This window comes from Mauremys reevesii, linkage group 8, assembly GCF_016161935.1.
Source record: "Mauremys reevesii isolate NIE-2019 linkage group 8, ASM1616193v1, whole genome shotgun sequence".
NCBI lineage: Eukaryota > Metazoa > Chordata > Testudines > Geoemydidae > Mauremys > Mauremys reevesii.
The window spans coordinates 9,197,958-9,223,879 of NC_052630.1; the positions used below are offsets into that span (position 1 = coordinate 9,197,958).

Consider the following 25,922-nt stretch of genomic DNA (forward strand, 5'->3'; position numbering starts at 1 on the left):
GGGGTCAACACCCTGATATGATCAATGGAGGGCAAGGGAGTTAACACTTCTGGGTGGTTTTAGGTTGTCCACATATTCAAAAAGACAATATTGCAGCAACTTATTCTGGTGGTTCCCAAAAGTTATTGCTTCATGTACCACCTTCTTTAAAAAATGATGTTTGAAGGTCTGACAAGCAAACTTCTCTTTTTAGTGCACATTTACTTTAGGTCTTCACAGGCTTATTCTATGTATTTCCAGACTTTAGGCTTCCTTAGGCATTTATTTTACTATAAAATGTTTGATTATAAAGTCCTTTTTTAAACATCTCTGGTTTTTAGACAGTGCATCAAAAAGAAACACAATGAAGCAGACATCATTATTTGTCTTGTTGTATTATTCAGATTACAAGACACAAATGTCATAGATGACATCTTGATATATCTTGGAATGTAGCTGAACTACATTCATAGCTTGACTTTTTAACTTAGCTAATTTTAAATTTGAAGTTCCTACTCCTTATCTAGATTATTGTTGAACGCAAACCAAAGTTCACTTTGCTTCCTGTTTTACAAAATTTAAATAAAGAAAAATACAAAACATTTTGAGTAGCTCGGGGGGAGGGGGGGAGGGAGCAGAGGGCAGGAAGTGCCATTAATGATGGAGATAGGACGGGGTGTGTAAAAGGGCCAGTGGGCCTTTGCGGGAGTGGGGACTCTGCTGAAAGTTGGGGACTTTACTTGGGCATCAGGCAGCTCCACTCCAGGAGGCCTCTTGCTGCCCATCAGCTCCTGTCCTAGATGTCTGCACTCTTAGGAAAACTACACAGGGGCTCCTCCTCCTGGGAACAGGTTTCAGAGTGGTAGCCGTGTTAGTCTGTATCCACAAAAAGAACGAGGAGTACTTGTGGCACCTTAGAGACTAACAAATTTATTTGGGCATAACCTTTTGTGGGCTAAAACCCACTTCATCAGATGAATGCAGTGGAAAATACAGTAGGAAGATTATATATATATAATATGCGAGCGCGCACACACAGAGAACATGAAAAAATGGGACTACAAGCCATCAGGAACAGTATCCCCAATAATGTGATGGCAAACCTGGTGGCTGAACTGTGACTTTGTCCTCACCCACAACTGTGTCACATTTGGGGACAATATATACTTTCAAGTCAGCAGCACTGCTATAGGTACCAACATGGCCCCACAGTATGCCAACATTTTATGGCTGACTTAGTTCTTGTCCCCTAACACTTCCTCAGCTCTTGTCCCTTAACGCCCCTACTCTACTTGTGCTACATTGATGACATCTTCATCATCTGGACCCATGGAAAAGAAGCCCTTGAGGAATTCCACCATGATTTCAATGATTTTCATCCCACCATCAACCTTAGCCTGGACCAGTCCACACAAGAGATCCACTTCCTGGACACTACAGTGCTAATAAGCGATGGTCACGTAAACACCACCCTATAGTGGAAACCTACTAGTCATTATACTTACCTACATGCCTCCAGCTTTTATTCAGACCACACCACACGATCCATTGTCTACAGCAGTGGTTCTCAAACTTTTGTACTGGTGACCCCTTTCACATTGCAAGCCTCTGAGTGCGACCCCCCCCACATGTAAATTAAAAACACTTTTTAAAATATATTTAACACCATTATAAATGCTGGAGTCAAAGCAGGCGTTGTGGTGGAGGCTAACAGTTCATGACCCTCCATGTAATAACCTCATGACCCCCTCAGGGGTCCTGACCCCCAGTTTGAGAATCCCTGGTCTACAGCCAAGCTCTAAGATACAACCGCATTTGCTCCAATCCCACAGACAGAGACAAACACTTAAAAGATCTCTATCAAGCGTTCTTAAAACTACAGTACGCACCTGCTGAAGTGAAGAAACAGATTGACAGAGCCAGAAGAGTATCCAGAAGTCACCTACTACAGGACAGGCCCAACAAAGAAAGTAACAGAATGCCACTAGCCATCACCTTCAGTCCCCAACTAAAACCTCTCCGGTGCATCATCAAGGATCTACAACCTATCCTGAAGGATGATCCCTCACTCTCACAGATCTTGGGAGACAGGCCAGTCCTCCCTTACAGACAGCCCCCCAACCTGAAGCAAATACTCACCAGCAACCACACAACAAAAACACTAACCCAGAAACCTATCCTTGCAACAAAGCCCTTTGCGAACTCTGTCCATGTATGAGTTTAAGGGACACCATCATAGGACCTAATCACATGAGCCACACCATGAGGGGCTCATTCACCTGCACATCTACCAATGTGATGTATGCCATCATGTGCCAGCAATGCCCTCTGCCATGTACATTGGCCAAACGGGACAGTCTCTACGCAAAAGAATAAATGGACACAAATCAGACATCAAGAATTATAACATTCAAAAACCAGTCGGAGAACACTTCTTCAACCTCCCTGGACACTCAATTACAGACCTAAAAGCCTCAATTCTTCAACAAAAAAAACTTCAAAAACAGATTCCAACGTGAAACTGCAGAACCGGAATTAATTTGCGAACTGGACTCCGTTTAAATTAGGCTTGAATAAAGACTGGGAGTGGATGGGTCATTTACACAAACGAAAAACTATTTCCCCATGCTAGTTTTTCCCCTACTGTTACTCACAGCTTCTGTTTGAAATGAGCCATCCTGATTATCACTACAAAAGTTTTTTTTCTCCTGCTGATAATAGCCCGCCTTAATAGATTAGTCTCGTGAGAGTTGGTATGGCAACCCCCATTTTTTCATGTTGTGTGTGTGTCTATCTAGTATCTTCCTACTGTATTTTCCACTGTATGCATCCGATGAAGTGGGTTTTAGCTCATGAAAGCTTATGCCCAAAAATCTTTTAGTTTCTAAGGTGCCACAAGGACTCCTCGGTCTTTTTCCTCCTGGGAAGAGACTCAAATTGCAGCCAGCCAGCTGCTGTGCTGCTTGAAGAACCAGGTGTGTCTCCTTAGTTCTGTTGCCATGTTTTTATTCACTGTGACACTCCCATCCCCTGCCCCAACTTCACTGTGGAAATAGGGGGTGTGCATGGGGAATTCCCTCTTGTGACCCAGCCCTGCAGGGGCCAGGCTGCAGCCTCTGTAGTGCAGAGGGAGCTACTGCTCTGCAGTAGCTTCCTGTGTGGAGGCCCTTTCATCTTGGGGCTGCCTGCAACCAGGCCTTTTTCAGCCGCTTTGAACTGGGCTTGCAGCCGTTGGTTGTTTCCGATGGCGTGATATGGAACTTTGGGAGTTCACCTCAGTATCTTGAACTGTGCAGCTTGATGGAAAGTGAAGGCTAGGCCTAGCAGAAAGCCTGCCATCTGTGTGCCTCTTGAGTACAGCACCCATCTGCGCTGCCACAGTGCATAACACACAGCAAGTGTTGTTCATTATGGCCTAAAGTGGCCAGGAGAGAGTGCATTTTGCGTTGCAGGCATTTTCTGGCATGCTGCAGTGCATGCGACAACTGTTCTTTTGAAATGGAAAGATGCTTTAATTTTTTTTAAAGAGCTTTTAGCATAGCACTTGCAACAAGCTTACATCACTGGTGGTACATGTAGTCCAGTTTGGTGACCTTGGTTTATTCTCTGTTCACTTTGGAAAGTTTTTCCTTCACAATCATGAAGGCTAGATTTTTTTTTTCTTTTTTTAAAATGAAAGCTTAGTTTCTAAAGAGCCTGATTATCATGTGGATTACATAAATATATCAGTTGGGCCAGATTAGGTTTGTGAGATATGGGTGTATTGTCTCATTGTACTTCACTGTCTGTCCATCTGTTATGTCTTGTCTTTTAAGCTCTTTGGGGCAGGACTGTCTGTTTTCTGTGTTTGTACATCACCTAGTATATTGAGGTTCTGGTCTGGGGCTCTTAGATACTATGAAAGTGGACATACATGAATCATGTATTTAACATACTTGAAAATTTAATACTGAAACAGTCCATTCTGAAAAACTTTGAAAGGAAATTGAGGAGAACATCAAGATAATTTCTAATTGTGTAATTTATTCATAATAAGAATCTTGAAGCCTGCAAGGGAAGAGGAGTGGGTGCAGTCATTGGTGATTGAGAAAGAGAAGGTAGTGCCTGGGGTTGTGAGCTGATGGGGGACTTGATTTGCTAGAATCTCCTGGCAGAGAATGTGATAGTATGGTTCTCTATAAAGCTAGATTTCTCATAATAAATTTTAGACTTCCTTGTCAAAAGCACTAGGTGATGGTTCATGATTGTAAAGTAAATTTAAGTAAATTTGGAAGCTATTGATCAATATTGCAAATAGGTAACTAGCATTTAATTAACCAACACCGGTGTTGCAGTTTGAATCTTTTTATGGATTTATCCAATACAACATGCTTGGTAGGAAATGAGAAAGTCGAATGGACTTGAGAAATTGTCTGTTTTCATTACTTTACTGTAAAATATTAGCATTTTTAAGAGTTGCTAAGTTGCAAGGTGGAAGGGATTTGCTGATTTCATAGAGTCAGAAAACTTTATTTCTTCTGAGTCTTCAAGACGTCACGTTGGATAAAACTTTTTTATTGAAATGTAGCAGATAATATTGATCCTTTTGATGGCTCTAAAATTGAGATAAGTTGTCTTTGCCAACTTTGTAATTGTCATTGGAACATAACCCTAGTAGTGGATGTTCCTCTCCCAGGCCTTCAGCAACTCTTTATCAGCTTCATTCAGGAGCAACTTCTGTTTGTCTTGGCCACCTAAAAAATGACAAATAAAATTGTGATTAGAACTTAAAAGTAAAGGTCTGAACATGAGAAAAATGTAGCCTTGGTTTATACTAACATCACTTTCGGTGTTGCACAAAATGGGCAATATAAAGAGATGATTGAAGCTTTGTCCTGGATATATTTTTCCAAACTTGCTTAAACTTGCATGATTACCATTAGATGCTGCAAGTGATAAAATAGAGGAAAAGGAAGAACCTAAAAGAATCAGCATTGATAGTTCAAAGATGGCTGGCTGAACAGGAGAAATGGCTAGATCATTCCTAAAGGTATTCATCCATACAGGAAAAAATACATTCTCACTTTTAGATTACTGATTTTACACCTGAAAAGGAGTGCTGTAGAATATTTTGTCTAAGCTGCTGATGTTGTCTAAGAATTCAGAGAGACCTATGGCCAGGAGAGACAATGAGGTGGTCCTTGTGACACCTTACAGATGAACAAATGTATTTGGGCACAAGCCCATGAAAGCTTATGCCCAAATACATTTGTTCGTCTCTAAGGTGCCACAAAGATTCCTTGTTGTTTTTGCTGATACAGACTAACAAGGCTACCACTCTGAAACCTATGACCAGGAGGACTGTCGTTTGCTCAGACAACAAAAATGGAATGCAAAAGTTGAGAGATTCTCAGATGCAGTCATCTGAAATGCCTGATTTTTCATTTCATTTTTTATTTGTTTGAGAAAGAAATCCTACCTAACACAGCTTTAAAGTGTGCTGAAATTTCAGAACTGCTTCCATAACTATCCTCACCTTCTTGGTTGGTTGACTGAAAAAGGATTGATAGTCCATATTCCCAATTACATTTGGTAGAACTCAGGTGATAGTGTCTTTACATCTGTATGTTTTCATCCATTTACCATGTCTGTTGAAATTTACATGGAGAAGAAGGAAGACTTTGATCAAAACATACATTTTAAACAACAAAAGGGATTTTACAAACAGCCACTAAATTTACAAAAGTAATCGAGAGTTTTTGTAAGGATTTGATACATTACAGGTGGATGACACTACTGTAACTTTCTTGGTGGAAATCTGGCTTGAGCTAATTAATTACTAAGAACTGCATAAGGACAGAATTGAAAATGAGTCATAAAATTATGGAGCCTTTACATTATGCAGTAATATGACTGACCCCTTAACAATTTCAGAGGTTAATCCCAGAACAGCAAGAAGAGACTGAAGCATGGCTGTGGGAACGTAATCTGAAGTTTCCTTCCTTCTTTACTGTTTTTCAGAATTAAAGATCCAGTCTTCCACCCCAAATCTAGCTTTACAAAAGGAAAAGTTATAGAAGAAAAATCATGGGGGGAGGACAGTCAATTCAGTATTAATCAAGCATCGTTTTTAACATATTTGGATTGTTCTAGTTGAAATTTCATAATGGATTGGGGGCTGGAAAAGTGAATAAATTGGTGAAACTGTCTGGATGGAAGATAGAAACACAAAACAGTGAGACTATTTAGTATGCTGGGGACTTAATTATTGTGTTCTTATAGAATTGCAAAGCTTTTCATTGTAGACAATGTGTACTTTATATTTGAGGAATGCTTATAATGTGCATTGCATAGTGGTTTTTGTTTCATTTCATATTCAGTGACATTTTTCACTGAGGTTTTTATTGTGTTTTTTTTCTAGTGGCTTTTTTTTCTGTTTGGGGAAAATTACAGTAATGTTGCCAAATTTTACAAAATATTCCTTTTGTGCACATTACATATGAACTAAGCTGTGAATAGTTTACCATGAACAGGAATAACCACATTGTGCTGAAGGTAAACATTCTTCATTTAGCAAATGCATGGCAACTCCTGTAACTTAAAAAGGTGAAAAATTGGGTTCAAATGGTCACCTAATGCAGTGGTCTCCAAAGTGGGGTGTGCAAGAGGATCCTTGGGGGTGCGCAGCAGGAGGAGAGCTTTTTTTTTTTTCCTGCAAAAATGTAGAGGCGGTGCAGCGGGGGGTGCATGCTCAATTTTTTTTTTTTACTAATAGGGGTGCGCAATCAAAAAAGTTTGGAGACCACTGACCTAATGTATTGTTGTTTATTCCATTATGACTTGGGGGTGGGGGAAAATATGCCTTTAAAAAAGAAGTCCTTTAATATGAATTTAATTATAGTGATAATATCTTTATATGGATAACACTTCTTAAGGGGAAAAAAAGTTCTTAACCTGTGTAACTTGGCATTTAAAAATGTCCATAAAGTACTTACTTGGTAAAGGATCATTGTTGAGTGGACTGCTTTTCAAACATTTTCATATTATTTGAGTTAAAGTGGAAAGGAACTTTTTGAGCTGGCTTTCAGAAACACGCATTCACATGGTGCTGTAAGGAGATGTGTGCAGAGCTTGGAAAATCTGCTAGTTAGTGGTGCGTGGGAAACTTACCCTGGTGAATGAAGGTGCTGAAGCTATCAGTTTCTGCAGTGCTAAGCTTCTATTTAAAAATATTCCCCTAGCCTATCTACTTTAGCGAATCTACTTTATTGCAAATTGAAACTTGTGTTTCTGAGGTTAGACAGCTCCAGCATCTCTGCCGCTGTTCGTTGCTTTGCTAAATACCAACAGAGTAAAATTATCCAGACCTGTTGGTTCACTGTCAAGAATCATGATGCAGTCAAGCTGCTGCTTGGGAAAGCTGAACAGCAGCAGAGACAGACTTTAAAAGAAAAAGGTCCATAAAATGAAGGCTGTAGGAGTAGAACAGTGGAGGACCCTGATCTTTCCCCAGCAGCTAAGAAGCAGAGGTGGGTGTGGGAAGAAGGGTTGGCTGCCTTCTCCTTTTAGAAGGTGGAGGGAAGTGGAGATTTAAATACATGAAAACTACTATCCAGAAGCAGATATGAAAGATGGACTTTCTAAGCATGGGTATAAAGCCTCACTTTTCCAAGCAGTGGGCAGAGTGGGCTGGATTCTTTCAATGCATTGTCCTTGTACCTAGGTAGTCTGTGCTCACTAATCCTGTTTTTCATATTTACTTCGGCTGGTAGGTTTAGTCCTCCAGCTAGGAGGTATCTGGCACATTTGTAGCACTGTCTGTAATGCTCGCTGCGTCCATATTGTCTCTGGTTACTTGTGCTGATTATTAAAACTAAGGTAGCACATGATTAAGCTTCGATTAACTACTGTGTGAACAAACTGGATTATGCATATCTGTTTTGTGTTGCTGCATGTGAGCCAGGTTGGTGAAAGCATTAAGTTGGTTCTTAAAAGTCACATTTGTTTTATCTTGATCCTGAGAATCTTTCCAAACTAATATTTGGACTTGCAAGTATTTAAAAAAAATTAAAATATTAAGGACCTTACAATATTTTTCATATTTTTAGATTAACTGCTGAAGTACTGATCGAATTCTGCTCTTCTTCAATGAGGAACTACCGGCTGATCTTCTGCCATAATCTCAAACAACCGTAAATGACAAAAGAATGCTTGGTCAGTGAGGGCAGCTGGCGTAGAAAATATTTTTTAAACTTGGGTGTTTAAGTACTCTGAGGTAAGTTTCCTTACACTGCTATTAACAGGCTTGCTTTTTAAAAATTGAAGTAGGAAAGTTTGTGGATTCCGATCTGCCTGGTGCGTTACAGTTTGACAATCCACTCATAAAGTAAGGATAATCCACATGCATGTAAAACATACTTTTAATAGTAGTCTGTACATATAGTATTTCCTAATGGGCACTTGAGTGGCCACCTGAGTCTAACCAAGCATATTTTTTCTTTTGCTATCCCTTCTCCAGAAGGGGGCAACTTCCTCTGTTATGACAAAAGTAGCTTATTTTGAGACAACTCTGAAACAATAGTATGCACCTATTTTATATATATCTTTCCCAGTACTTTTTAGTGTACTTTTAAGACACCATCCTTCTGTGCCTATCTTGGTCAATGACTCAACTAAAGGAATTGGATCAGTAGCTGCTTCATAAGAACATAAGAATGGCCGTACCGGGTCAGACCAAAGGTCCATCTAGCCCAGTATCTGTCTACTGACAGTGGCCAATGCCAAGTGCCCCAGAGGGAGTGAACCTAACAGGCAATGATCAAGTGATCTCTCTCCTGCCATCCATCTCCACCCTCTGACGAACAGAGGCTAGGGACACCATTCTTACCCATCCTGGCTAATAGCCATTTATGGACTTAGCCACCATGAATTTATCCAGTTCCCTTTTAAACATTGTTATAGTCCTAGCCTTCACAACCTCCTCAGGTAAGGAGTTCCACAAGTTGACTGTGCGCTGTGTGAAGAAGAACTTCCTTTTATTTGTTTTAAACCTGCTGCCTATTAATTTCATTTGGTGACCCCTAGTTCTTGTATTATGGGAATAAGTAAATAACTTTTCCTTATCCACTTTCTCAACATCACTCATGCTTTTATATACCTCTATCATATCTCCCCTTAGTCTCCTCTTTTCCTCTTAGGATTGAATTACACTGTATCCACAACATTTTCAATCCCTGTTTGATCACTAGTGGAGCAAAGATCAGCAAGCAACAACTGGTTTTCTGCATGGTAGGAAGAATGCTACCACTAGGTCATTGGTCAACCTGAGATCTTTTTCATGGGAATTTTCAGTAAAATATTTTGAGTGAGACAGGCATTAAAAGTTTATTCAGAAATTGGTTTAAACATTAAAGTCTTTTGCAAATACATTTCCTGGAAGCTGAGTTGCATAGGCAGTGGTGTCTTCAGATTCCATAGGAATTCTGGTGGTATTGCAGCTCTAGACCATCAGATTTTAGCTTTTCATATAGCTCCATCTTGCATAGTTACATTGACAGAACAAAACTAGACAAGACTATTTTTTACTGGCAGTTTTTGGTAGTCTCGTCCAGCTGTGTTCCTCTTCATCAGGTTTGGTGCATGGAATTTCAATTTAATACACTCAGAAGATTCTCTGCAATGGATTGTCCAAAGCTTACGAACAAGCTCAGTTAGCAATAGGGTGGTGAAAATCAGACTTACTCTAAAGCAAGTTGAACATTGCTTGAATAATTGTCCAGTAACTGGAATTTTCCTGAATGTTAACCAGCTTTGCTGCTGATTTATCTGATTTGATTAAAACATATCTATAGAAATTAAGGGTCAAGAGGAACAATTTACATATGTTCTACTGTGCTTGGATCAATGATCCTAATGAAAATGTTTCATACTTGTGACCCAACAGAGATTGGAAAGTATTTAAATACTAATGAACATACTTGTAAAATATGTAAAATATCAGTATCTCATTTTCTTAGTCTTCTAGTCCAATCGTAAACATTTTCTTAGTTTTAATTCCTTTCATTTGACAGAAAAGACAGCTTTGATTTTTGGCTGCAAAAAGATATGAGGAAGAGCTCCTCCCCTTCTTTGAGTAACTGCAACTCTGTTCTAGCTAACAAAATATTTGGAATTCCACTTGATGAGCTGCAGCAAGAAGGGCAACCAGACAATGAGGTTCCATTCATAGTCCGCCACGTTGTGGACTATATTGAGGAACATGGTATGTATTTATCCTCTATTTTAAATGAGGAACATGTGTCTTAATTGGTTTAAATTAGCATTACTGTTTTCATATTTTATTCTGGCCTTGAGAAACTATTATGGTTTCATGGGTCAAACTTATTTTTAGTTTCTAATTTCCGTGTTGTATGTGTTTCACTCCTTTACTTCTGCAGTTACATTTGATTGAATTCATAGTATTTAGAAAAAATGGTAACCAACCAAGTACAGTACTTTGTAGGAAATTATCTTTTTGGGCTGGAGAATGTTTTATCTGGCTATTTTACTTTCAGATAAGGTACACGCATGTTTGGGTGTTGGTTTACAGAGAAATTTTACGAAATAACTTGCTTTGCCATGCTCTTGTAAAATGCATGTGTTTAATCATGAATCTACAATTATCAATTGTAATTGATAAAAATAATGGATTTCTAGTAAACATCAGATAAAACGAGTTGGGACTGAATTTATTTTTGCAACTTTCTACTGATTTAGGAGGTCTGGAACAAGAAGGACTTTTTCAAGTCAATGGGAATGCTGAGACAGTGGAGTGGCTTCGGAAAAGATATGATAATGGAGAAGACGTGGACTTGGTTAAAGAAGCAGATGTACCCTCAGCTATTAGCCTTCTTAGATTTTTTCTTCAAGAACTTCCAGAGCCGGTGATCCCAGGCAGCTTGCATATTCATTTGATGCAACTTTCTCAAGGTAAAGAGAATTATTTTGAATAGGAGTTGGGTGGTAACAAGTGGTTTTAAGGCATCATTCAATAAATCAAGAGGTTTAAGTGATTCTAAGATTTTTCTTTAGTGTTCTATATGTATATTAATACACTTCTTTTTTGTATATAATTCTCCCTTCCAAGTAAATAGGCTCTGTTCAAATAACTATTTATGGTCTGAGAGATGGAATTCACCAGTTGCTTGCAGGCAGTTAAGCAGCCGCATAACCTCCATATCAACCTTTTCCCAAGGGGGGGCCCCCCCCAATCCTGTCCCTGGATTTCTGGGATGTTGGATATGTAAGTTTGGACAGGGCTCCTGAATCCAAACAGCCCACTCAGTCATGATCAATTTAGAATCAGGATGGAACCCTTTTCTCTTCATCCCATCCCTGCTTCCTTCCCACTGATCGCATGGGGTTTGACCATGCTCCTGATTCAGGGCTTTAGTGACAAGGAGGTGGAGTTTTGAGCAGATCCACTTTAGTGGGAATTCTACCTTTTTAGTGTATTCTTCAGTTACATTCCATTCCTGTAGAAAGTGTGGTGGTCAGCATGTAACAGCTAATTTTATTTTATGTCCGTCATAGAACCCTTTTTGTTCCAATTGCCACCTATATTTGCCACCTTTTTTAATTCCCAAATTTTGTCCATATGTATCCACTCTCCTGGGTCTTGGCCTTTGCTGTGTTGTGTAGTGTTGGAGGAGTTAATTCATAACTTGACTAGTAAAAGCTTTTGTCTTGCAGCACTGCTATTAGTAACACATTGTGCGTTCCTCAAAGGGTATATAGGCATAGTTGTACCACACCTTGTAACGTAACTGGTGCTTTCTACAGTTCCTAGTGTCATCTGTAGGAGTTTGACATTATTTCTCCCTGTTGTTTATCCTTGTTCTTTTCTAGTGTGATTTTTTTTTCTTTTGTAAGTTTATGTATTCTATTAGGGGAAATTAATTTAAGTTTCCATGTTTGAGTTTAATGCTATGACAAGCGTAGGCTTGACAGCTTTCATGGCCAAAGCCCTATTGGTTTATAGTGGGTTACAGCCTGGGGCAGGGTTTTAAGTTTCCCAGCACTATTCTGAAGGGTGAGAAGGTAGTTCAGTTTCCGTGCCTATTTAGATGATACCTTCACTAAAACGTTGGTTATCTGGATAGCTGGTTAATAGAAACTGCACACCAGCTCATTTCATATAGGATGCCAGTGTCCCTACTAACAATCTGGGTCAGATTTGAATGGACGTCCGAAAGATGAGGCACCTGTATACCATTCCTTTGAACAACAGTCCCATAGTAATAATGAGAAACTGAGATGGACAGCAGTAGACTAAATTTTATTTTTACAATGACTGCTATTTTGTCATAATGTGTTAGCTAATCTGGTGAAGTGAGAGATTAGCATAGTGGTGAATCACATGATTTGGGAAGACTTGAGATATATCTTGTGGATTCTTATTTTACTTTATTTATATTTTTGCAAAAGTCGATTCCATAACAAAGCATTGTTAAGTCACAGGGGCAAGATTAATGGCTATAGTTCTGTTATCTAATACAGCTGTCCATCCCAGTTTCTCATTGTTACTCTATCAGAGTTATAACTCTTCCCCACCCCCAATCATGGGCCAGTTTTTGGAGGGATTTCGTCTCCGGTTATATGGTATATGGGCTATTTTCAGAGGTCATAATTCCCATCCTTATATATGTTTGGGATCCTTGTATGTCTCGACTTTCCCTATTCTCCATATCTTGTGTAAACTTTTAAGAGTATGTTGTATTACAGGATATTTGGTACTTAGTTTATTTTATATTAGTACACACGCATGAGAATTGTATGTTTAAGATGAAAAAAGTGCATAATTTTTCCCTTTTTAAAAAGAGGGAAAAAAAACAAATGATTTCATGAAGCTCTTCAAAGTGGTTTTTGTTTTGTTTCCTGCATGTAACTAAACACTTACACCACTAGGAAACACAACATTTAACTAGAAAGATTGATTTCCTCTTTTTTAAGTTGAAGGTTTTTAACAACATTTTTATCATGCTTTATTTACATTTTGAATGTCTAATAGAACCATATCTCTACGTCTTAATTTCCACGATTATAAATCAATTACAGTTTAGGAAAGGGAATGACTGAAATAAACAGGATTATCAGAAGATGTTAGTAGCTTTTGATACATAGTTTTCTGTAGCATCCTCGCTCTTGAACCGGTTCACTCTGTTCTGTAGGTTGTTGTAAACATAACTTGCAGTTAAATAACAAGGTGTGGCATATATACCCTTTAAGGCTCGTTCTGTGCAGGCCTAATGGTGGTTCCTCGAAGGCAAGTGTCTTTACTAATTGAAGTGTGAATTTGACCCTGATGCCATAGGCCATGTGTCTCAGAAGTGTGTATCCATGGACTACATTCAGAGGACTTCACTTACAGATAAGTACTTTCTCACTTCAGGTCTTTGACTGTGTTGTTCAGAACTTAAATTTTATACAGACTAACAAATTTTTTTAAAGGGCAAAACCAGTTGTGATTGTTGTGGGAAAGTGTTTTCTTCTTTGCATTGCTCTGTTTCCTAAACTTAATCTAAAGTGAAGTTGACTGTGTGTTTATATGTTAAAAGAAAGTATTTATTACCACTTTATTCAGCTCTTTGTTTTACTGCACCGATGAGATTAATTGTTCTTCTGTAGCCGGTTGCACATGGGTTCAAATCCTATAGGTTTACCGCTCCCTTAACCATTTTCATTTTTTCCAAATGGAAAAATTCTACAGAATTACCAAATGGCACCACTGCACTTATGTTTTTACACAATAGTGCTTTCTGCTTTAATTTTTGATGGTCCAGACCAATGTGTTTCGGTCTATTTTATTTTATTTTTTTGTCTTGCTGACCGAGTGTCCATTCATTAATTTTCAGACAACTCCTCTATTTCCCTATCCAGAATAGAAAAGGCATAGTGGGTTTCTGTCAGAGAAGAGAGAGGACCCTGTTTTGGTCCAAGATGTGACCCATTCTGCTCCTCCTCCTATATGACTTTTCCTATCTGTAAAAGGAGTTTCCCAGCAATATGGAACCCTCTAGGGTTTTATATCTTGATGCTGATAATTAGTTGTTAGACTTCATTGTGATTTTTAAAATATTATAGTTTCTTGTTTCTAATTGAACTTGTCCAGAAGTGTTTTAATATTTAAGGAAGAATACATCTGAATAAAGGGTAGGAGCTAGCCAGTAGAGTGGAGTGCAGCTGGGTGAGTGTTTTGGGGGGAAATACCTTGGAAGGTGGTGATTGGACTTGCTAGGTAGAATAATTAAGCAGCAGAGGGGAACCCACTGGTCCAGATTATCAAATGCTTTGTTGCAGAAGGCCAGTTTACAGTAAAGAAAAGTCACCTGACAGCATCACATAAATGTAGACTGGAGACTAGTATGTTTCAGTGTTCTGGTGGCACCACTTTATGGAGAGGAACTGTGGAGGAATATGTGAAAGTTCTTGCTGAGAGAGACTGACATAGTAAGGAGGGAGGTCAGCTACAGAGACTGAATTGAGAGAGAGAGGAAACAATAGAGAAATGTTATATTGGTAATAAGGATGGTAGATGTAAAAGTGCCCCCACTCCATCCACCACCCCAATTTGTGGGATGGATTTTTTTCCCCCTCTTCCATTTGGAATAGCATGGAGTCAGAAGTCCTGGTGCAGCAAATGAAATTCAAATCCTGGGGTGGCAGGTTGTAAATTGGTATATCTGTTTAAATTTCAGAGGTGAAATGGCTTAGTTTTAGTCAAAATTTGAGACACATAGTAATATCAAATGTGAAAAAATATCTGAACTATATTAATTTAGATTAAAATCCTTTTATTACATTTTACAGATTATAATAACGAAGATGAATTTGGAAGAAAGTTGAGGTTCCTCTTGCAGCAGCTTCCGCCTGTTAATTACAGTTTGTTAAAGTTTCTGTGTAGATTTTTAGCCAATGTAGCATCGCATCATGAAGAAATTTGGTCTGCGAGTTCTTTGGCTGCTGTCTTTGGTCCAGATGTTTTCCAGTAAGTTAATTCTACAAATTCATTCCATCCTTTATGTGACTCTGCATAATTGCTGTATTATTCTAGTTGTATCATTATTCATAAGAATATTGTCTTATATAGTGTATTTATACAAATGATATTTAAAATAGTGTAAAACATATATGGAGGGAAGTTGTTTAAGTTAACTCTGATTGCATAATAGTTGTTTCTCTGTATCAGGAAAGTGCCATTCTTTACTATATAAAGATCGATTTTTAATTGCAATAGTTACATAAGCTTGTTTAAATCAACCTTCAAGTGTAACCTATCCAAAACAAAATCTTAATGTCCCTTCTTACAATGCATCCCTTGCAGGCAGAACTCATGTGGAACATCTTTGAAGTTGGGACTTAAGATTGTAATTCTGTGTGTTCAGAATATGAAACAAGAATCAGTGTAAAGAATAAAGAATGGCTGTCTAGTCGATCATAAAAGCCATTCACAGGAATTTTTTGAGAATTAGGTGGTTTTAGTCTTTAAACTAAGATAGTTTGGAATCTTTATTAGCATTTACACAGATGTGGAGGATCTGAAAGAGCAAGAAATAGTTAGCAGAATAATGGCGGGACTTCTGGAGAACTACTATGAATTCTTTGAAAATGAAGAGGAAGATTTTTCATCTACTAATGATTTAAGTTCAATAACTGAGCAGGTGAGTATATTTAAGTGGAAGTATTCTGTCACTTTAAACTTCTGTTACAGCAGTTTGTTTTTCTCAAGATGTGTTGGAATCAAACTAACTTTAATTTTCTATTGAATATAGCCTTTTAGAGTGCATACTGTTAAAATTTTATCTCAATTCTTTATTTTTTAGTTAAAGTAGCTATGTTTGTGAAATGATCCATTTCACAGCTCATATTTGTAGGAGAAGGGTGCACCATAGAATTAGAACTAAAATAATACCTTACCCTTACAACGAGGTGGGTCCTGACATGTTGAATGAAAAATATAAAGCATAACTAGCTGTGGAGCAGTAATGCTAAAGAGCTAATTAGCAAATGGATTCAGAACCACAAAGTTAGTGATTATGTGGGGAGGGATAGCTCAGTGGTTTGAGCATTGGCCTGCTAAACCCAGGGTTGTGAGTTTAATCCTTGAGGGGGCCATTTAGGGATCTGGGGCAAAAATCTGTCTGGGGATTGGTCCTGCCTTGAGCAGGGGGTTGGACTAGATGACCTCTTGAGGTCCCTTCGAACGTTGATATTCTATGATTCTATGCTGATAAGTGTGTGGCCTCAGTGGAACTTAGACCTGAGTTCTATTCCTGGCTCTGCCACTGGCAAATGATTTCCCTTCTTTGTCTCAGTTTCCCTCTCTGTAAAATGGGGATAATGATACCTCCTTTGTAAAGTGCTTTGAGATTGAAGAATGAAAAGTGCTGCGTAAGAGTGAGGTGGTGGCATTATTTTTTATTGCCCAAACTTGCAGGGCCTTATGCTATGCTTGATGGCGCTACTGTGTTTGTATGTGACATGATAACTTTTGAACTTTTGTATCTGATCAATTCCAAAATCTCAGGGAATGTTATAGTCATTGCTGAGCAGAACCCTATTGATTTTAGAGAACATTGGAAAAACGAAAGAGGGAAATGTGGGATGTATGGAGCCCTGCTATCTGGTTAGCAGAGCTACCAGTTTCAACCACCCTTGTAATTCTTGATTGAGGGCAGCTGTTAACCTATTTCAACATATCAGTACTCCTCATCTTAACTCTGCCATCCTCCTAATACAGTTGACACCTTGAAAGAGAGAGAAGTCAGAAGAATAAGAGGAGCATGTGAGGGTGCATGCAAAGCCCATAGCAATAGGGTTAAGAATGGGAGACCCTGGTAATGGGGGGGAAAGGAGGTTAGGGTTAGGCATAGTAGGAAGACAATGGAGGACCCTGGTATAGGATGGAAGGGAGAAATGGAGAATGTGGGGTAGGAGGTGAAGGAGGTTGCGCAGAGACACTGGCTTGAGGGTGGGAGTGCAGCGATTCCCTGAAACGGAGCGGTATGGGAGCTGGGGGTATGCATGAGCTTGTCCTGTAGAAGCAACAACTTGTGCAATTTCTCCCCCTTCTCCACAGTTCACGTTTAATTTTTTTGTGCAGTTTGAATTAAGATACTCTCACAGCTATTAGTCTAGGCTGTCAGTCAGACTCCAGAAGATATCCCTGCATGTGGTGTAGCTGTGAACAAAGTATAGACAATCTTTGAAAACATAAGGGCTAAAACTTTAATTTTAAAGAACAAATGTTAAAATGCATTACAAAATTTGTCAGCTCTTGTTGGATTCTGCAGGTAATGCTCTAGAATTGAAAAATACGCCAGGCACTGATCGAGATTTTAACACATTCTAAACCTGTTTATTACTGTGATGGTTCTTGGGGTACCCAGGACTGCGAGTCACCTTGTTAACCCTCTGCCTCCCGCGTGAAGGTGTGTGGCTTGTGTTTAACTCATTGTCAGATTCCTGCTGCCACCCAGCTAATCAGCCACCCAAGCACTCTTCTCTGGGCTATGCCAGCCCTTACTTTGCCTTGCAGATTAACAGTAGATGAACTCTAGTACCCCGTAGCATTTCTCCTGTAGTGTTCAGCCCCTTCAGAATTGAAGAGTCCCAGAAATACAGGTCTGCTGTCCCCAGAGGAACAGGATACACACTAGCTTATATGATTCAGCTCAGGAGCAGCACCTTGCTTAATATCACAGCTCTTAGCTATTCTGGTCTTCACTATTTTCAAATATTCAAGTGATAGCGAGTAAGAATATTGGAAACAAATGTTTACTTATAAAACCATCATAACACACTTTGTAGAGACTAAATTTAACTAACAGGTTAACTTCCCCTGTCTAAAGAAGTTTTTCATCCCCAAAGTCCTCTGCAGCATTTCAACCAAGCTTGGCTAAGATCCTGTGTTCATGAATGAAAACGCACTGCTTGTTTACTTCCTAGATGCAGGATAAAGGGGTGTGTTCGTTGTCTTCTGCTTATACTCCCCAAAGTTCATTGTCTGTACTCAGAGGCAGGATAGTCACTTGTGGCTTAATTTTCCTCTGTGCTGCTTTCCTGCTGACTTCACATCTTTGTTGACTTTGTATGTAATGAGCTACACCTTAGGGCATTCTGCACTAAAAAAATAAAAATACTGTGCACAATATTTTAAAATTCTGCAAATTTTATTTGTGAAGTAACTGGAGGCTCTAGCATGGCATTGGGGAACACAGGCCACTGGCTGCACAGAAGTGGGAAATCACTGTGCAGCTTCCTCCCCCTCCTCCCCCAGGACACAGACTCAGTGATGAGGCTGCACCCAACCCCAACAAAGCGCAAGGACTGGGCCTCCCCCAGAAACATCCCAGGGCCCTGCCCTTCCGTGCCTGGTACACCAGGTGGGGAAGGCAGGCTCAGCAAGGCAGGATCCAAGTGTGGAGGGGCTTAATGGGGGAGGGAGGATCCATGTGTGGGTTGAGAGGTTCTGAGCAGGTGACTCAGTGGGGTACCCAGGTGCAGAGGGGATGTGGATACACAGGGACTTGTTGGGGGTTTCTGGGAGCAATGGTAATGAGACTTTGCAAGGGGGTCCAGGTAAAGATGGTTGGGGCTCAGTGGGGTGGTGGGGCTGGGTGTTGAAGGGATAGAGCGTGGCAGGCGGGTCTCGGTGTGGGGGGTCCAGATGCTGGTGGTTGGGGCTCAGTGGGGTGGGGATCCAGGTGCAGGTGGCTCATTAGAGTGGTCCAGGTGCAGAGGGAATGGGGCTTGGCAGGAGGGTCTGGATATGAGGGGGTCTGGATGCACAGGGATTGGGAAGATGGGGGAGCAGCTCCCTGTAAAGGGATCCCTCCCCCTGCCACTGAGGAGTGATGAGTGCAGGAAGCAGGATTGGTGGGGGGGAGTTTTCAGAGCTTCCTGCAGCTAGGGGAGAAATCTAGGGTTGGGTCTAGCCTGGCCTCGGATGCTGTGCAGGGGAAGAGGAAGTCCCCTCCTCCCCAGCCCAGCCAGGACTAGCAGCTGAGCTTGGTTCTGGGTAGGCACCACCAGCCAGGTCTTCCTCAGTCCTGCATTCTTTATTACCCTCTCACCACCCCTGAACTGCTGGGGGGGGGGATCTCTGATCACTTGTGGCTTCCCTTTGCTCCCCATCAGAAAGTCACTTTTCTGCAGAGAAGCAAAGAAATCTGTAGGAGACATAAATTCTGTGCATGCGCAGTGGTGTAGAATTCTCCCAGGCGTAATGGGTATCCATTGTGTTGGCTTTCAATGCTTAATTAACATTTCAGCAGAAACTCAGGTGAATTAATCTCTCTTGTCGGACAGAAAACCTATTTTTTCCACCTGTGCTGTGATACACAATCTAAAAACATATTTTCTGTGTGTGTGTGTGTGTGTATATATATATATAAAACTCCTTATATAGTATCTGTATATACATTTCACAATGATATTAATAACCATTGTGACCCTCTCCTTTCGTTTAAGACCTCACATGACATTAATTGAACTAGAATGTGCATACAAGAATCAGGACATTCCTGTAATTCCCTTGCCAGTTGGCATTGAGGGGTTCTTGAGTCATTAGTACTGTATATCTTTTGATACTAGAACTTCTGCATTTAAATACATATTTGACTTTGTGGTTTTGCTTTACTACAAGGACTAAACTTTAAAAACTTTGTGCCCAAAAAAGGGAAATGCACAGACAATTGGTACTCCGGTAACTTGGCATATAGGTCTTTTACCAAATTAGGTATTAGGTGCACCCATGCATAAATCTTTGAATCCTGCTGCAGATCTGAAGAAATGAGTGGGGTGGGCAGAGATCCAGCTACACACTTGGACTTCTCTTTGAGAACACATAAGGGCAATTACAAAAATATGTGCTCATTTTTAGATTGATTTCATTGTATTTAATTTAGGATTTAGAAGGCAGCACACCTTGTGACATTAGGAAAAGTGTTCTAGCAGGTCCTGGAAAAAGATGAGCAGATTTAGGCAAATTGGGGAGGGAGTGAAACCCTTAGTTAGCCTTGAGGTTGTGAGACCAACTTTATTTTGTACTGACAACTCCATATAATTTGTAACTTAAAATACTTACTGGAATTAAATGTAGGGAGAGAGACTACAGGTATAGTCCATAGAACAGACAGACTTGAAAATAGGTGACGAGTCAGTGAGACACGGACACAAGACTGTTCCAGATGATGTTTTAATAGGAGAGATTGTGGCAATAAAGAGAAGGCTGGTGGGAAAAGAGACTAAGTCCTCAATGTAGCTTAGAGATGATATAAGGAGAGCAATTTTGAAGCATATTCTGAAATGAATGTGGAGGCTAAAGCACTTGTTTAGCAGTGGGGATGATGCAGTCTTGATATGTAGGAGAAGGCAGCATTTTACACATTAGAATTTGGCTAGCTGAAATGTTGGATGGCCACTGAAAAGAGAATTTAATAAGGGTATAAGATATATTGGCTTGGAATAGGGTTTTAGTAGAGGTGGAGTGGTGATAAGCAACTCTGTAGATACAGATGGAGGAGGAGGAGAATTCAGTGTGGGGGATACCAAACTTAGGCATAGTGAAGGCAAATTAGAATTGGTCAAGATGAAAGGCTGAGTCATAAATTTACCTAATCAAGAAGATGGAGTGTAAAGTTATTAAAGGTGTCAGATATACAAACCAATATAATGCAAAAATTATAATTAATTTGAGGTATCTATAAAATGGGGGAGAGGGGAAGTACCTAGAAAGGAAACAGTGCTGAAAATTGACGCTTGTAGGACTGCATGGAGTATTTGTATCTAAACTGAAGCAAACCTTTTTTTAGTTTTACCCATCACTAATTTACCAGTCTGCTTACATCTTTTTTTAATTTTTCCCTCTGAAGTAGCAAAATTCTTAGCTTTTTAGTTTAGAATCTTTCCAAAGAACTACTGGAGGCATTCCAGCAAGAAGCAAGTCTTACTATTTTTCTTTTATATAGAACCGAAAGCATACTACTATAATGTATCAATGATGCTCTGGAGAGAAGTAATCCTTTGTATAGTTTTTCCAACAACATGTTAATTGATAACATTAGTGTACTGCTTAGTGAACTTCCTATTAGTCTTAGAAGCTACTGGCTGCACACACACAATGTTGTGATCACCAGCCAATCAGTAAAAGGTACTTTGCAAATAGTAAACATCAGTAAAAATGAAAAATGATTTTTAGTCACATTCCAATGATGATGTCACTTTGCTCCAAGTTCCAGCAAGCAACATACCTGCATGTTTGCTCAGTCTGTTGGGCAACTTATTGAACAAATGCAGATCCACTTGAGCTGCAGTCCCAAATATTCCTATGTATTTGATCCATTCATTTTATCTATCGTGTAAGTGAAAAACTGGCTGCCAGTCGTTGTGGATACACTCACATTTTGCCACTGATTTGATAAGTTCTGTTAATGTACAGAAAATTGGGATGGTAAAAGAAAAAAATTATAGTTCGTATAGTCCCATATAAAATGTAATAACCTCATAATTACTCTCCTCCTTACTTTCCACGTAGTAGCTGTTCAGAATAAACTTAGAAATTTGATTATTTGTTCCTTAATGAAACATTTTCACCTATCATATGCATATGTGGATACTGAAAAAATCTGTTTTTGAGAGTCATGAAAATTTTGGGGGGGGGCAGAGAGACAAGATATGAATTTAGGAAATAGAAAATTAATATTGGGATTAGTTTGTGATTTGATTGGGCAAATGTTTTGTTCAACTAACTCTGAAAATCTAACCCTGTATATTCAGTTCAAAAGAAGTAACCGTGTCTTTGGATAGGGGTTGACAGGGCTGTTTTTTAAATATGAAATTGCGGTATCAATCCATTGGAAAAAGTAGTAATTCTTTAAGAGGAAGGTTTACACATTCAAGTATTAGAAAAGCCAATAGATTAAGATGTTCCAGTCTTTAAAATACAGCAAGTTGCACCTGCTGCATATTTATATTCACACTTAATTGCCAGATTTTAATATGCTCATCTCATGCACCTGGAAAGAAAAAGAAATTGGTTAGGGTTCCTTGATAACCTGCTAAATCTCAAAACAGACTGGGCACAAATCTATATCTTTATACTATTGGACTTGAAATTGGTATTACAAAGGATGCTCACTATTTTGAAATCCTAGATTTAAGGTACTATAGAAGTCCAAGCATTTCTAGGATTTTCAAGTTCTTTTCAGACATCTTGAAAAACCCTGTGAAGTAAGCAAGCATTTTCCCATACCCATTTTCGAGGATGGGAAACTTGGGTGCAGTGTCACATCACATCTGTGGCAGATAAGGGAATACCAGATTTCCTGACTCCTCATCCTTTGATTTACTGCTTTACAGTGCTTCCTTTCAATTTATATTCTAATGAAATTTTTAGTGGCTTATTTAGCAGTGGAGACTGTTCTGCATTTGTGCTTTTAAAGGCGTGGTTTGGGCTGCTTCCTTTCTCGTTTCAGTGTTTTGTAACTTTTTAAAAAATTTGAAAAGATGTTTTTCTCTTAGAGTGTTTTATATCCCGTAACACCACATATTTCCAGCTCTGTAAAATTAATATTAGGTTTCTTTTTTAATAATTATCGAAACCCTATTAATCTTTCTGTAGATAAATGATCTCTTGGAGGAGGAGGAAGAGGATATAAAGCTTGAGCAAACTGAAGAACTTCCAGAAGATAGCACAGAGAAACCTGAGGAAAGGCCAGATATGGTACATGATATGACAGAGAGCATCTTGGACTCCAGCAGTGTTACAGCATCAACGAGGTAGGGAGATGTTTCCCACAGCATCATCTAAGATTCACATTTTGATGATGGCATTTTAATAGTTATATTTGATGAAGTTTTCTTGTTGAAATTTCAGGAATTCGGTATTCTTTACCCTTCATTTTGTTTGCAGTGTTTATGAAAGGAGACTTGAGATTCTATCAATTTCTAGTGGTGGTAGTGGTAAAACCTGGGGGGAATGAAAACTCTTCCTACATTTTCTACAATAATGATTTTATGGAACTAAAGTTAGGCTAAATTCCATAAATCTGGGGGGAAATGGAGGGAAATTGTAAACTAGTATTTTGAGAGTGAATGTTTATTTGAAACGGTTTGTAAATTAAAAATCTGAAGATTGATAGCTTCAAATTCATTCTGCCCTGTTTTTTCTTGTTTATTTACAACATCTGTATAGAAGTATTTGTTTGTATCTGTTAAATTATTTGAAAACCAAAGCCGACTGCCTAGTGTATAAGAAATGCCAGGTTAATTTTTTGTCCATATGATTGTGGGGAGAAGGGATCCAATAAGGAAAACTATTTCCGAGGGTTTGTTATAAATAGCTGAAGTGTTTTACAGGTATTTCCAAGTGGTTCATCTCCCTCTTGTGCTGGGCTACGTAGAAGATGACAAATTACTAGTGCTATCAGTTACTCCAATAGTTCAAGTAGCAGAGGGCTGTGTTGTGGATCTAAAAGGTTTTTAACCCTGCTAATAAACCTTGTCAGTGTCAATATGATGCTACATGATGGAATTAGGTTTTTGTTTTTTCAGTTTTCTTTTTAAAAATCTAGGAAATTGCCCACAAACGATGTTAAAAGAATGTTAAGGTTGCAAAATCAAGCACTCAAATGCTAGGAAATGTCAGAATTGAGGTTGCCTTGTATGTATACATTATGCAGACCTTCCCTGATCACATACTGCATTTTTTTTCACAGATCCCCCACCTCATTTGGGTGCAGGCAGGATGGTGCTAAATTAATAAGCAGCTGTTCATTATTTCTTTCTTGTTCAGTGTATGGCCCTCAGCCTTATTTACTACACTCTGTAAATACTCTGCTATGCAGCCAGAATTGTTAATTTCCTCGTTTGCTTTTATATCGTGCTCATCCTACATTTGCCAAGTGCTTCATAAACAAATAATAGTCTTCACAAAACCTGTAGGAGGTGACCATTTTACAGATGAGGAGCTGAGGCACAAAGTTTAATGCCAAAGATTTTGGATACTTGGTCTGAGATGTCTAGGACCTGATTTTTTCAGAATACTTAGCATCATATAGCACTGTGTGTTCAAAGCACAGCTCCCATCAACTTTACTTGCAGCTGTGAATGCTTAGTACTTCTTGAAATTGTACCCTGGTCTCAATTTGGATACCCAGAATATGAGGAACATGCAGTTGATGGCCACCTGTGGAAAATTTGGTTTAAGTTGACTTGCTGCACATAGGAACTGTGTGGCAGAGAGAGAATCTCATTCTCCAGGGCAGAATTCAACTGCCTTACCATGAAACTATTCTTTCTCTTCCTGCAGTTCCCTGCCTCATTCACTACATACCTTCCAACTTCAACAACAGAACCCTTGCTGTTGTTGGTAGGATCCTCCTTTATTACACATCACCTATTCCTCCTGAGAACAAGTACCTCCTGCACACTGAATGAGGTGGGAGTCCTGTTGAAAAAAATATATGATCATGTAATTAAAGACTGTGCCATAATGCATACGTGCAAGGGTCCCAAACTAACGTTTCACGGGCAACCTTAATTCTGGCTTTTCCAAACTTGAGTGCTTGACTTTGCAACCTTAACAATCTCTTTTAATGTAGTTTTTTTTTTTTGGTGTGTCATTTAAAATACATTATGTCCTAATGGAATGTTATGAATGCATATATTGCAAGATATTTAGTGTTATATTATGGTTCCATATTTTTAGTATATGTACAAAAAGAAAACGGAGTAGTGTTTGTTCAAGGGGAACTCCTTTGAATTTCTACATGCTTGTTTTATTATTAAGAGAGAAAGAGGTGGTGGTCTTAATAGTTAAAACGCGGGGTTGAGTTAATGGGCCTGGGCCCTGTCATTATAGAGAATTGCTGTATCTCCTTTGGGCAAGTCACTTAGTCCATGGCACAGTTTGCTCAAGTTTAAAAGGGGAAAGCACCCTTGTGAAGTAGGGAAGTATGTTGAGGCTTTATTCATTAGCATTTGTAAAGCACGTAAAGTTTCTCTAAATGCGTGATAACATTGCCAAAAATAATAGGTACCTAGCCCCCATTACAGACTTCAGAGGTGGATGATGCTCCCACCTCTGGGAGTTGCATGTGAGTGATCGCCAACAATCACAGGTTTATTTTGTAAAATTCAAATTAAATTTTTTTAAGTCTACCTTTTAAAAAATATATATAGCTGGAAGGAATACACACAAAGCTAACTCCTACATTATCCAAATAGGTGTAACTCCCAGTGAAGCCAGTGGGAGTTTTGCATGCATTGAATGCAAGCTCAAGCCAAAATGGTAAATTCTTTATTGGCCAACTTGCTGTAGTTTAAAAAAAATTCTCTGCCTCACTTCATTTGGATTGAATTTTAACTTTGGTTATAAATTATTGAAAACAAATTTATAATGGAAATGTGGCACTTAGGTTTCTACAGGTGTCATAGGTGTGCATAGTACTTTACAGAGAGCTGTAAGGTCCTGGGATTAACTAAGGCCCTGATCCTACAAAAGTATCTGACCGGGCAGGTTTCTGTGTCCTCACAGATCTCCTTGCAAGATTGGACCCAAATTAGAAGCAGTGCAGCAAAGTTTGACAGCAAATGGGATGGGATATTAAAGAAAAAATGGTTGCTTTTTCTTTTGTACATTTTAGTTTTGTTTATATGTAGTTTTAGATGTAGAAGCTTCATATTTTTATAGATTTAATATATTATAGTTTGGGGGAGCAGAGTCTAGCAAGAGGGCAGTGAAATGGATTGGAAGTCCTCCTTTATTTAGCATAGACAGATCCTTAAAGGAGACTCATCAACTTAAAAAAGAAAACCACACTTCTATCTGAAAATGTATTTACTGTTGTCACAGGTAATGGCTAAGATTTTTCTGTGCTTTTTCAGTTTTACTTGTATGCATTTGATAGCACTGTGTGTGCAGT

The 25,922-nt window shown here is 39.1% G+C and overlaps 1 protein-coding gene across 7 annotated transcripts in view; it reads left to right on the forward strand.

Annotated features, from left to right (window-relative positions):
- Positions 1 to 25,922, forward strand: part of FAM13B (family with sequence similarity 13 member B) — a 96,831-nt gene that overhangs the window by 24,329 nt on the left and 46,580 nt on the right. For 4 of the 7 annotated variants that reach the window (XM_039483349.1, XM_039483348.1, XM_039483352.1 and 1 more), the window contains exons 2-7: positions 8,067 to 8,233; positions 10,029 to 10,219; positions 10,714 to 10,926; positions 14,806 to 14,983; positions 15,512 to 15,656; positions 22,619 to 22,776. In XM_039483349.1, the coding sequence (XP_039339283.1) occupies positions 10,063 to 10,219; positions 10,714 to 10,926; positions 14,806 to 14,983; positions 15,512 to 15,656; positions 22,619 to 22,776 (851 nt within the window). In that variant the 5' untranslated portion in view covers positions 8,067 to 8,233; positions 10,029 to 10,062. Of the gene's footprint in view, positions 1 to 6,494; positions 6,514 to 8,066; positions 8,234 to 10,028; positions 10,220 to 10,713; positions 10,927 to 13,239; positions 13,367 to 14,796; positions 14,984 to 15,511; positions 15,657 to 22,618; positions 22,777 to 24,255; positions 24,437 to 25,922 lie in introns of those variants that run through there. The other 3 variants (XM_039483351.1, XM_039483353.1, XM_039483354.1) reach the window with 3 other exon arrangements.